The sequence below is a fragment of the Nycticebus coucang genome, chromosome 10 (genome assembly GCF_027406575.1).
Source record: "Nycticebus coucang isolate mNycCou1 chromosome 10, mNycCou1.pri, whole genome shotgun sequence".
Lineage (NCBI taxonomy): Eukaryota > Metazoa > Chordata > Mammalia > Primates > Lorisidae > Nycticebus > Nycticebus coucang.
Window position 1 is genome coordinate 46,481,666 of NC_069789.1, and position 13,902 is coordinate 46,495,567.

The following is a 13,902-nucleotide window of genomic DNA, read 5'->3' on the forward strand; positions in this document are numbered from 1 at the left end:
AGAAACAATCTTGAATTTATATGCTACTTCAAATACCTTATTTCCAAAATAAATTTCAGTATATTCAGTATAGATTAACAGTTGTACCAAGAAAAACACCCTGCATGTATACCTCAAGGGTAGTATCAGGGCATCAAAAATATTTCTTAAATATTGTGAATGAAGAAGCCATAAAAAGCCTAGCATGATTGGGCGGTGCCTGTGGTTCAAAGGATTAGGGCACTGGCCCCATATACCAGAGGTGGAGGGCTCAAACCCAGCCCCAGCCAAAAAAATAAAATAAAATAAAATAAAAAAGGCATGAAAAGTGACATCCTGAATCTCTAGTTAGATAAAGCAGGAGACTCAGAAAATACTGATTTTAATTACAAATTTTATTTGTCAATACAATTCACAGTTTATACATGGTGCATTCCACCATATGAATTTTCTGAACAGTTGTTGAGGAAATGGGTGTAGCTTTCTTTCTAAAAGAGCCTGACTTTCCAAAATTTTGGTTAGAATTTTTTTACGTTTATAAAAGTACCTTTAAGAAGTTATCTGACTATTTACATTTCTGGCTTAAATTTAAATTTTGGAAAATAAGCATCTATTACTTTTTTTTTTTTTTTTAACATACTAGGTGTATCTTAAAGACCTTTAATCTGAATGCTGCTTATTCAGATACAGTTTCTCCACCAAACAAACAGTAAAAGAAATCAATTTTGCAATGATATTTAGGGAAATGATTTTTCTTTCTACATTTTAAAAATTATATATACAATGTACAGCAGATCTAAGTAAGAAAATAAAGAAAAGGGTAAGACATAAGGGATAACTTTACTTTTTCAATCTTGGAAATATCCAAATAATTACAGGATATAAAATTAAACAGAATAATCAGCCTTTTCTATCTAAAAAAAAAAAAAAACAAAAAAAACTCTCAAGATTTAAATTGTGCTACAACAGCTTTTTCTCTAATGTCAGAGATGAATTCTGCCTCCAATCTGCATTTTTCCATGTGCAAAGTCACAGTGATCCCAATTTCAACTTTCGCTCACACAGCCCGTCACAGCTCCCAAAGTACACCCACAGACGGCTAGGACTGTGCCCGCTGCGGACTGCTGGGTCACCTCCCCTCATCTGGCAAAAGCCACCCAAGGAAAGAAAATTATGTAAGCCTTTCATACACCAAAAAGCAAATAGATGCTGGCAGTATAATGTTTATTAGCAAATACTCATAACACATTGTTTTTGTATTTTTCCCATATTTTTGGTAATTTTCACCCATTATTTTAAATCACCTCCAATAATACCCATTTTCAACAGTTTTCTTCTGTCAGTTCCTTTATATATATATGGACTTTCTTCTTCTGCCTTTAAAAAATAGTTAGTATTAAATGATAAATTCCCCAATACTGCCAGGAAAAAGGGGGAGTGTTTGGAGCAGCCAATATTTCCAGCCTGGTCATAATTACATTGTATAATGTACCAATGGTACCTGAGTCAAATAAATACTCAGAGGGGCCATCTTTACATGTCATTTCTCTGCAGTGCCTTTAACGCTAGGCAACGCTGAGTGTTGCTTCAGAGTCCATCTAACTTGGCATCTATTTCCTTCTTCGGGCATCATCACTTCAGTCATTTTTACACACTTTTCCAGCAAGGTATGGTATTCAAACGGGAGACCTGGGGTAAAAGACTGCAGAGGTGAGCCTAGGGGTGGGGGCGGGGAAGGAGAAACCATACATTAGCTAGAGAGGTTCTGTTTCTTCATAAGATAAGGCACTGACAGAAAATTTCTTAGGTAAAAGGCTGCATAAGAATTTCTTGCCATTTACAAAAAGAAATGTTGTCATCCATAAATGGTCCATGTCTAGGCTCAGTTAGGTAGACCCTGAAAAGTTAAGGACTGATCCCTCAAAGCGACATTATTACCAAAAACAATTATAATTCAATCTGAGGCCTATGGCACATTAGGGAAGGAGGGAGAAAAACAGTCTGGGCGCAAAAAGGCATCAGACATCGCTTGCCATTCCACTGGTCAAAGAACGTGGACCTATCGACAAGCATCATCAAAAAGACAGTGCTGGCTCAGAATTCCAAATTCTCTTGGTGGTAGATGACCATGATGGGTGTATCTATTTTTCCCCCTTTTGAGCTCATGCACAATTTTTAAAATGCTACCAGCAACAGTCATAAAGAGCAGAGAGAGGTCCTCACCTATGGCTACGCCTAAGGCTCTTCAAAGAGAGGGCTACTTAATGTTCTCAATCACAGCGATCTCTTCGCCAGCACAGTGCGGTGTCAAACCATTCAGATAGATACTTTCAGTCTTCAGTAAGGGAGGCAAGACATCTCTCTCGCTGGTCAGGTGGTTCACTGACAGGGTCCTCCTACAGGGAGTCAGCTCCTGATTGTGGTTCCCAGCCAGTTCTGCCGAGAGCTTCCGCTTAATGGAGGTGGCCCTCTGGAACTTGTCGTAAATCTCCACACTCAGCCGCCTCCTGGTTTCTTTGAATTCTGCTGTGACATTGGCTGTCCACTCAGCGGCGTGTGCTCTGAACTCTCCCACCTGGAACACACAAGCAGAGAAAAGATAAAGAGATACCTACCCGATGGTCAGCCTGTTGTGTGCTTTAGTTTGTGTTCGTTTTATTTGGGGGTTCTTAAAAGAAGACCGGATAACCTTTTGTCATACTGGTGATCTGAGAATCGGTGTAAGGAGGCGCATTGCACAAAGCATGATTTCATTTTGCTGTATGTAGCTATGGCTCTAAAAAACTGTGAACTGAAATTCTATCAATCAAGCTAAACTTTAGAGGCTCTAATGTAATTTTTTTGTGTACATGAATCCTGTCCCTGAAACTTAATACTGTAAAAAAGACAACTTTTTTCATTTGTATGCAATTTCAAGAAGTATTTAAACATAGAAAAGGCAGTAAAACACAGAAGCAGCAAGGCAAAAGCGTCTGGAATATGAATCCACTCATAGAATAAAAATCTAAGGCATAGTTTTTCAATAAATGTTTGTGGAATTGGTGGAGTTACTCTAACTGTGGGCTGCCATTTCCTCAACTGCACAACTGGCATCTTCACAGTACACAACTGACAGGGGACTGAGCTAATGTACTTCACAAACTGAAAGATCCCAGGTAATTTTTGCTATGTGGTTTTCCTTTGAGTGTTATAGACAAAAAAATGTGCCAAGTCCCAAGCATGTGCACGCCCAAGAATCTGCTCAATGATCCTGAACCCAACTGGTACAATCTCTGATCTCTTTGAAAATTGTGTCTGTCCAAAAGTATAAAAATGGTCAATTCTGTGGGAAATTCTACAAGCCACTTCTGGACTAAACAGAATTTAATAATGTAGAATATTGCCTAGAATAGTCTCATAATATGAAATGGTTATCTTCGTCTAGCACTTCTGCTCTCAGCTTAGGGAGACCCACTGAACTCATTTCTTAAGTGAGACCGGCTCTTGTTTGCCTGGCAAGCAAATTAACTACAGCTCTGTTTATTTCTTTTTTGTTTTATTTTATTTTATTTTTTGCTTTGTTGATTTATATTTCAAACTTTGATGTGGAAAATAGCAGTATAACTGACAGTTTCTAAATTTTTATTCTTACCTTAATTGTAAGAGAGGATAGATGGGCATATACATTACAGCACCATTACATTCCTATCCAAGTTTATATGTAACCACAGATATAAATGAATGTGTTTGGGAGTGAGTGTATGTACGCAAAACAGAGTGGAAACTTCAAATATTCTTGGCAGATGGCTCCACCCATGAGCACATATACACACATATTTGAGGATCATTTACTTTTTATTCTAAGAGTTCTTTTGATTTCCAAATTGTATTGTCCCAACAAGAAATAATTGCTTATTCTTTGGGTCTGGCTCTGGAAAAGGCAAAACTGGGAAAATGAAAACATTGTGAAACAAAGAATTGGCGAGATCAAGCATTCCTGAACTACTGAGGCAACTCAGAGGAAGCTTGCAGGGGAAGTAGTACAAAACTGATAGCAATTTAGCCTGGAGGGAGATACTTACTGTTTCTATAAGGGACCCTGTCCAACTGTACTTAAATATCACAGATAATTAAATGTTTAATTCGGCTTCTGGAGGACTAGGGTTAAAAAAGCGTAGGTAAGACAAAATATCATTGGTAATGAACACCAAACCATTCAGATATGACTCCCTACAAATTCCATTCTTGCTTATCAATAAATCCATGCATGGTTTATATTCTTTCACTGTTTACTACCCGAGTCATGCCTCTGGTCTTGGGGCACCATCGGAATTTATGGACCTAAATGATTTATTCTATTGGCTCTATTTTGGTTTCCAGCCTCTTACCTCACAACCCGTCCTCCATGAGCAGCAAGGCTGCTGGCTTTCTCAGGACCCACCTCCTCCTTTCATTTTTTTTTTAATCTTAAAAAATACATTCATGTTATAAAAGTGCTAGACTTTGCTTACCAAAATTCAAATGTTAATCTATTTACATGCTAATTTTCTACCTTGTCTAACACAGAATGTAAGTTCCGTGGATATCCTCTGCCCCAAGCACCTGACATGCAGCAGACTTCCAATAAATACTCACTAACTGAATAACATGTCCCTGGAAATACAGGTACTGTGTCATCTCACACCTCAATGACATTAATCACGCACAGTATGGCACTCTTGCTACCAATTAGTTTTCTTCTCTCGATAAACACAAATCTTATTTTCTTCCTCTTCCATCTTACTATTAATGTTTTTGCAAAAAAAGTCTTAGATTAAACACATTGTTTTGCAAATAGCTTTTTCTCTCATCTAATTTTAGTTGTCTTTCCATGTCAGTAGTTATTACTCTATGTCATAGTTGATCTCAGCTGTGCAGCACTTCCCAGGATGATGGATATAACATGATTGAATCATTCCCCTATTGATGGACATTTGGGTGGATTAATTTTTAAAAAACTATTTTGCTATTAAAATAACACTTTAGTGAGTATTCTTGTACCTAGATCTTGTACCACATCTGTTAATGTGTACAAAGTATGGCTATAAGTGGAAACACTGGGTCAAAAGACATGAATATTTTCAGATTTTGTAGATGCTGTGAAATTTGTCTGATTTTATTAGTAGAAATTTATGTACAGAAATAATTTGCTGGAGCTAGAACTCCAAGTTTCATTCCCAGCCCCATTCAGTGTATGCCTAAGAGTAAGTTTTTTAACTTCTCTAGCCTTAATTTCTTCTGTAAAATGGGGAGAAACAATAGAATCCTCCCTACCAGAGATGGTAAGACAATCAAACAAGATATTTTTTAAAGAGCAATGCTGAGCAGGCAAGGCACTGGACAGATAATAATTTAACATGATCCCATGACAAAGGCCTGTGTTAATAGTGAGAGCACTTTTTATTATGAGTATTTATTGAGTACTGTTTTCAGACTCAGGGTTCCCAGAAGCCCCACTAATTCTTTTCAGCAAATTAAGTGTAAACTCTGCCTATTTGTGGCAAAAAAAAGTCTGATTATTGGCACTCACCTAGAAAATGCTTTATTTTAACACTGTGGAACAAAGAATTATTTAGTTATTTTAATCATCTCTGTATTGAAATTTGAAACTTAAGTGGTCATGATGAATTGGACCACAAACGAAGACCTTCCTTAGATGTGATCTGAATGTTCTTGAGAAGCAAGTTTTGCAAAGTCACCCTGATCTCACAGATTACACTGATGACACACAAAACTTCCTGTAGAGCCAAGTGCTTCTGTGAGGTAGTGACTCCTGCCAATTAGGCAAAGATTGAACGTAAGAAAAGGTCAGACTTGTCAGAGTCCATAAACTTTCATTACTCTTGATCTCTGACAGAGGCTGGTATTTTTGTCCACTTTGGGGAATATGCTTTTTCTAATTTCTCCAGAATTCCCAACGGTGGAAAAGTAACCTCTAGAGGCCATAAGAGTTGCCATGACAATAGTCAGAAACATGGTGGGGCAGGTGGGGATAAGGGTCGCAACCCACAGGTTGAGAACCGCTGCTCTATAAGCACATTCTATGTGACCACAAGCGCTCAGTTTAACCTTTTTGAGCTTCAGTTTCCTTATCTATAAAATAAGTACAATAACCTGTTTCACAGGAAAAATGAGTGAGATATACACAAAACTATGAGCCACATAATGACATAGGCTTAGGATTTTGGTCTACATATACAACTGTGGGCCCATAACATTACAATAACTTATTTTTACTGCACTTTTTAATGTTTAAATATACAAATACCATTGTGTTCCTATGGCCTACAGTACTGAGGATAGTAACCTGCCATACAGCTTTGTAGCCTAGAAGTAGTACCTATACATGCAGCCTGGGTGTGTAATAGGTGCTTTTTTGTTTTCAAAGAAATTTAAAAATGTTTCTAAGAATATCACATTTATACAAGTAAAATTTTTCTTGACTGAAATATTAATGCTTGTGGTGTTCCAGATAACTAAAATTAATCCTATGCATAAAACATTTTTATTTCTCCATTGGATCTGTACAAAAATCTTTTAGCAACTTAATCAAATAGTGTTTCATCATTCTATAACCAAGAAATCTAAATTACTACAAGCAAAGATGCGGACCAAAAGGTGAGCAAAAAGAGTTTCAAAGATCACAAAGAATGTTCCTGCAGCTCCTGCACTTCCCTGAAGAAAGAGGTCTTCCCTGGGACTCCCTGGACTCTTAGCTTTCACATAATTCACAGAGCACAGCCCAAAGGAAAAGAAAGCAAGTGAGAGTATTACAAACCAGCCCATGCCCTTCTAGACTCTGCTGGAACTGCTTTCATCCATGTCACTAAATTATCTGTCCTTAACTTGCCTGGTGTTCACAGATGCAAACAGCACTGCTGACCGCTCTGTCCGCCCTTGCCTTTGTTTCCAGTCTGCACACTCTCATGCTTGTTTTCGTACCGTTCAGGCCAATTCTTCCTCATCGACTTTACAGGCTCATTTCCTTTTTCCCTGCTTTTAACTGCCTATGTTCCACGGGGTTCTATTCTCATTTTCCCTGGATGATCCACATCCTTGGAATTGTTTCAACTACCATCTCTGTTATTTTCAAGTCCGTATTTTAGACGAAATCTCTTCGGAATTCTGTCTCTGCCTAAACTATTTATTAAAACTCTTCGCTTTAGATGACTCACAAGCACCTCAAACTTAACATACCCTTAAGTGAAATCATTTAACTTCTCAAACTTTATTTTTGTAAAAAACTGAAATGTCTTATCTCTGCATCACTAAGTTCTCAGTTGAATTTCAACACTCTTCCTTGATCCTCCTCTTATTTCATCGTACATCAAATCAACCCCCATTGTAGCTGATTTACCTCTTTTCTCCTCAATTAACTTCCCTTCTTTCTAGTCTTATTACCAAAACTACAGAAAAGTCCAGAACTTTGTCTTATGTGTGCTACTTTGGCGGTCTCCTAATCAGACTTGCTGACTTAACTCCATCTTCCTTCAAATGTATTCTCCACACAGCAGCCAGAGTGCCCCTTACTAAACATTAATTGGCCACGTACTTTCAATTGATTCCTGTTTGACTTACGAGAAAGTTCCAACACTTTAAAGTGACTCATGTGATCTAGGGCCTATGTACTATTCAAGCATTCTGAATGCTAACACTATCCCTCTCAATCCCTCTCAGATCCCACTCTTCGGGGCCATCCTGAACATCTTATAATTCCTCAAAGTGCCACACTTTCTTTTGCCTTCATTCATTTGTTACTTGTTATTCTGCTGTCCAGAAGACAGCTTCCCATTCCTTTTTGGGAATATTTCCTCCTTATGCTAAGCCACACATCTTCATGGAGCCACTTCCTGACCCTCTGGAAACACAGGCATCATCTGCTAGTTGTACCTGTATCACTTTGCACTTCCACAGCGTTTCTCAGCATGACTTATAACATACAATTCTTAGTCTAATTGTTCTTGCTGGATTCAAGACAGTAGAGAGGATATGCCTGCCACATCCTATTCAGAATTCCCAGCTTTTAGAAGAGAATACATAGGGAGAATTCAGTCAGTACTTTTGTTGGGTGAGTAAGGAAATGTGTGGCAAATGAATCAATCATACTTTCGATACACAATCTGCTTCCTGTTTTCCTCTGATGGGATAATTTTATTCCTCTTAGAGAGAGATGTAGCCCATGAAAAGATAGGTTCATAGCCAAGTCTATTCATAGCAACGGTCCAAAATATATTTCCTCAAACTAACTTTCTAATCATTGTAGAGCCTCCTCGCCATTTTAAGACACCTATGATACCACTATATCTTATTCTCAAAATGAAGAAGCTCATGCCTGTTGTACAGATCCTTTTGATTTGATTTCATCCCCACCCCCATTTCTTTACCAGCCCCTGATTCGTTTCATTCCTTCCACCACTGGGCATAATAGTACCAGACAAGGCTACCTTGGAACCTGAGCTTTACCTTCTTTATGGGATACAAGCTTTAAAGTTAAAGAAGGATTGGGTGGCGCCTGTGGCTCAGTGAGTAGGGCGCCGGCCCCATATGCCAAGGGTGGTGGGTTCAAACCCAGCCCTGGCCAAACTGCAACAAAAAAATAGCCGGGCGTTGTGGCGGGCACCTGTAGTCCCAGCTACTTGGGAGGCTGAGGCAAGAGAATCACGTAAGCCCAAGAGCTGGAGGTTGCTGTGAGCCGTGTGATGCCACGGCACTCTACTGAGGGCAGCAAAGTGAGACGCTATCTCTACAAAAAAAAAAAAAAAAAAAAGTTAAAGAAGGATTAACAATGTCACTTTAGGAGAATAACTACATCTTCCTAAGCACCATGAATGCTTATTAAGCATCTGATAGTTTTCAAAGTAGCAATGCCTTATTGTCCCCCTAATGGTGGCTCTAAATCCTACCACACCAGGATATTTAAAATATCTCAAATAATACGAAGAAGTCCCTTGTAATAGCAGCAACATAATTCAGACATAAGCACTTGCCATATTCCACTGTTCTTAGGAGAGTTTTCCTATATTACATAAGATCAATAAGATGGCCTAAGCAGGATAAAAGTTCACTATTTTAGAAGCTTGCAATTTATGAAATTTATGGTAAGATCATTTACAACCATAAGGAATATGTATCATTGCATTGATTCTAATCAATTATCTGGCAGATTCCCTGAAGGTGAGGATCACTGCCCTATTTCTCATCAAGTTCAACCTTCCTTCCCATCCTCTCTATACTATAGTATCTTAGACAGTGCTTCGAGTCAGTACTGATTTAATGAAATAAATTTAGTTTTCCAAACAAAATGGTAACTTAGCTTAATTATGCATTCTATCTATCTATCTATCTATCTATCTATCTATCTATCTATCTATCTATTTATTTATTTGGAGTTTTTGGCCAGGGCTGGGTTTGAACCCACCACCTCTGGTATATGGGGCCAGAGCCCTACTCCTTGAGCCACAGGCGCCGCCCCATTCTATCTATTTTTTCTCCTCATAAAAGTACCCAGCATGGTAATTTGAATAAACTAGATTCCTGCATACATTCTGGCTGCTTAGTGAGAAATCTGTAACTGACACAGCCCTCTTTCTACACAAACACACTCGGGAGCCCTCATGAATCTGATATTGGCATAAGTTCTGTGTCAGCATGTCTTGTCAGCATGTCAGCCTGAAGAGAAAGCAACTTACAAACCAATTTTAATAAGACAAAGATACTCAAATTCTTTGATAATTCATAGACATTTATTCTTGCTAAAATTCCTGACAAAGTAAAAGGTATGCTGAACCATATTTTAATAGCATAATCTGGAGATTAATAAATGTCATATAAGAAGTCCGTGTTTATGAGAAGCCAGTCACCTACAGGAACCATGTTCTACTATTACGATGTTATACAATTGACTACAACTATGTAAAATGAGTGCATGTAAGCAAGGATATTAAAGTATAAAAGTAAATTGTGGATTTTAACATTTACCTAATGAGTATCTATTAAGTGCCAAGCCCTGGACATAGTACTGCCTTTCTTAAGGTGCTGACGTTTGGATGACTTTTTTTCCTTTTAAATCTCCCCTTACAGGCTGGGCACAGAGGCTCACGCCTGTAATCCTAGCACTCTGGGAGGCCAAGGAGGGTAGATTGCTTGAGCTCACTTCAAGACCAGCCTGAGCAAGAGTAAGATCCCCATCTCTAAAAAAAGTTGGGCTTTGTGCCTGTGGTCCCAGCTACTTGGGAGGCTGAAACAAGAGAATCACTTGAGCCCAAGAGTCTGAGGTTGCCGTGAGCTGTGATGCTATAGCACTCTACCAGGGGAGAGAGAGTGAAACCGTCTCAAACAAAACAATAAATAAATAAATAAATAAAATTAAATGAATAAAAATAAAATAAAAATAAATCTCCTCTTCCTGATGTTCCATTGTCCACACAGATGTACAGCACATAGCTTCACCAGCTCTGAATAAACCTTGAGACCACGGAGTTCTCCCTGGGTGTTATTTATCTGCTCAATGAAACCTACATGTGGGAATTGGATTCCAATTGCCAGTGAGAGTCTTTCTTCTCTAGATATCAAACTAAAAATGTATCCTGAAGGAGTCTCTAATTTTGAATGTATAAAGAAAATTTAAAAATGATTGAGACCGAGCCTCTGTTACTGAAACACAACTCTCCATTGTTTACGTAAGCTAACTCATTATACTTTTACTACACAGCTGAGTGTGATGAAGGGTAATCCTTATCCTGATTTTTATGCTTGTTTAATAATTTCATTTAGAAATTCCCCTTGTCTCTATCTCAGGCCACCAGAGTAGTCATTTCTTTGTAAAAGAAAAGTGTAACACCATTTAAAGAGAATTTTTAGACTTTTTAATTTGAAAAAATTAAAAAAAACCTGCAGCTTTTAAATGCTTATTCTTTATCAATTACATTTCTAGGGAGATTATTTTCCTTCAAATAGCTCTGCGAAATGCCAGCTGCATTGTATTTCCAAGAAATTAAAGCTAAGTTTTGAGGAGCAGTACTGCCTAAAACCTTCTTTTACCCTCTGATCTGATTCTGAGCCCTGCCTCTGCGATGGGAGGGCATCATCCTTCCATGACTTTTGATGAGAGCATCATGTGCAGGGCCAGTTTCATCCTAAATGGGGAAATTTTAGGGATGCCAGCATTCTTTAGCAAGAGAGCAATCATATTTTCTTTCTCTCAAAGCCTCTTCCATCAGTCATTTCCTTTAAATCACTGCTTCCCCATTCTCACTTTAGGTACAAGGCCATTTGTTTTCTGAAGGCCTACAATCTCGTCTTGCCTCTTTTCTCCCTACAGAGCTTATCCTGCCGTACCTAAATTTTACATTTTAATTGGGTTATCGTCCCTTCTCTGATAATCCTCGCCTGACTAGGAATAAGTTTCACTTTTTTTTATTATTTTTTATTTTTATTAAATCATAGCTGTGTACATTAATGCGATCATGGGGCACCATACACTGGTTTTATAGACCATTTGACTTATTTTCATCACACTGGTTAACATAGTTAACTGGCATTTTCTTAGTTACTGTGTTAAGACATTTATATTCTACATTTAGTAAGTTTCACATGTACCCTTGTAAGATGCACCATAGGTGTGATCCCACCAATCACCCTCCCTCAGCCCATCCTCCCCCCTCCCTCCCCTCCCTTTCCCCCTTCCCCATATTCTTAGGTTATAACTGGGTTATAGCTTTCATATGAAAGCCATAAATTAGTTTCATAGTAGGGCTGAGTACATTGGATACTTTTTCTTCCATTCTTGAGATACTGTACTAAGAAGAAGCTTCTGCACAGCCAAGAACACAGTGGGTAAAGCAAGCAGACAGTCCTCAGAATGGGAGAAGATATTTGCAGGTTATGTCTCTGACAAAGGTTTAATAACCAGAATCCAGAGAACTCAAACATATTAGCAGGAAAAGAACAAGTGATCCCATCTCAGGCTGAGCAAGGGACTTGAAGAGAAACTTCTCTGAAGAAGACAGGTGCATGGCCTACAGACACATGAAAAAAATGCTCATCATCCTTAATTATCAGAGAAATGCAAATCAAAACTACTGTGAGATATCATCTAACTCCAGTAATATTAGCCCATATCACAAAATCCCAAGACCAGAGATGTTGGCATGGAGAAAAGGAAACACTTCTAACACTGCTGGTGGGAATGCAAATTAATACATTCCTTTTGGAAAGGGGATGTTTGGAGAACACTTAGAGATCTAAAAATAGATCTGTCATTCAATCCTATAATACCTCTACTAGGTATATACCCAGAGGACCAAAAATCACATTATCACAAAGATATTTGTACCAGAATGTTTATTGCAGCCCAATTCATAATTGCTAAGTCATGAAAAAATCCCAAGTGCCCATCGATCCACGAATGGATTAATAAATTGTGGTATATGTACACCATGGAATATTATGCAGCCTTAAAGAAAGATGGAGACTTCACCTCTTTCATGTTTACATGGATGGAGCTAGAACATAAGTTTCACTTGTTAAAGCTAAGCCAGTCTCTATCCTGGAGTCAGCTCTGGATGAGGAATTTCTGTCGGAAACTCTGTAAGTTTTTTCCACTTACCGAGGGCCAACTCAAATGTTGGACAATACTTGTAAGAGCTTTGACTTTTCTTTTTAAAAATAAGATCCTATTTACCTGCAGGTAAAATAATGGTTTTTTGATGTGGCTAGAGTAACACAGATAGAGAAACTTTTCCCTAATTGATGTCCTTAAAAGAATCTGAAGTAAAGCCGGAGAATTTAAGATTTTATAATGATCACTTGGTTATTTTCTTCACTAGGAATAAAGCTAAAGAGATCTTCCTCGTCTTTGACCAATGCTTTTTCCTGTCCCTTTTGACAATGAGCTTTCAATTTACTTTTTTGAGTGCTCAGATGCTTATATACCTTCATGCTTTGGGGAAAGTTAAATATCATAAGCAACTAGCTGAGGTGAAAACATCCCTCTGGTTAAATTTGTAAAAATAATTAGAAGCCTACTTTGCATTCCAATTTCAGAAGTTGCCTAGACTATAATTCCTAACAATTATCATTAATTCATTTTCTGACGTATTGACATTTCATTGTATTGTTGAACTGTACTGTTAAAAAGAACAATTCAAATTATTCACGTTACCAACCAGGTTAAAAAGAAAAAAGAAACCCTAAAAGGATCACTTGAGTATCACTTTATCTTGACAGAACAGTACATGATGTTTTTCTCTAGTTTTCAGGAAAGTGTATGTAATATTGATAAAGTTTCCTTAGCCTAAAAAGCTTTTTTGAGTTAGCGATGGCTCCACTACTTAATACCACACATAATATGTAATCATGTAACATTTAAGTACAAGACAATAAAGATAATGCCAAGAAAATACTAATACTAAAATTGATGCTACTATTTTAAATAATATCGTTCTTTTAAAAATTTCAAAGTATGTCATATGATGTTAACTGCCTTAATTATGACATGAGGCTGAAAAGTCAGACATCCCCATGTTGTGGGATGAACTCAACTTATTGTTGTCATCACATCACTGAACACCCCTGAAATTCTCTCCACTGGTCAGGGGGTATTGAGATTTCTCTAATGATCCATTTTATAGAGCTCATCCAACTTATATAACATCTCATTGTGTTGTAAAGACAGACATATTGAAATACACAAAACAAGATAAAATAATTTATGTACTTTTATGTAGTACACAAATTGTTATGGTATTGAGTTATAGTAACTAGATATAGTTGACCCTTGAACAACACAGATTTGAATTGAGTGGATCCACTCACACACAAGTTTTTCTCCTGCCTCTGCCATCCCCAAGACAGTAAGACCAACTCCTCCTCTTCCTCCCCTTCCTCAATAAGATGATGAAGATG

The 13,902-nt window shown here is 37.8% G+C and overlaps 1 protein-coding gene across 4 annotated transcripts in view; it reads right to left on the reverse strand.

Annotated features, from left to right (window-relative positions):
- Positions 1–373: 373 nt before the first annotated feature.
- Positions 374–13,902, reverse strand: part of KCNK2 (potassium two pore domain channel subfamily K member 2) — a 240,850-nt gene continuing 227,321 nt past the window's right edge. For 3 of the 4 annotated variants that reach the window (XM_053607780.1, XM_053607781.1, XM_053607778.1), the window contains exon 7: positions 374–2,554. In XM_053607780.1, coding sequence (XP_053463755.1) covers positions 2,237–2,554 — 318 coding nt within the window. In that variant the 3' untranslated portion in view covers positions 374–2,236. The remainder of the gene's footprint in view (positions 2,555–13,902) is intronic. The other variant, XM_053607779.1, reaches the window with a different exon arrangement.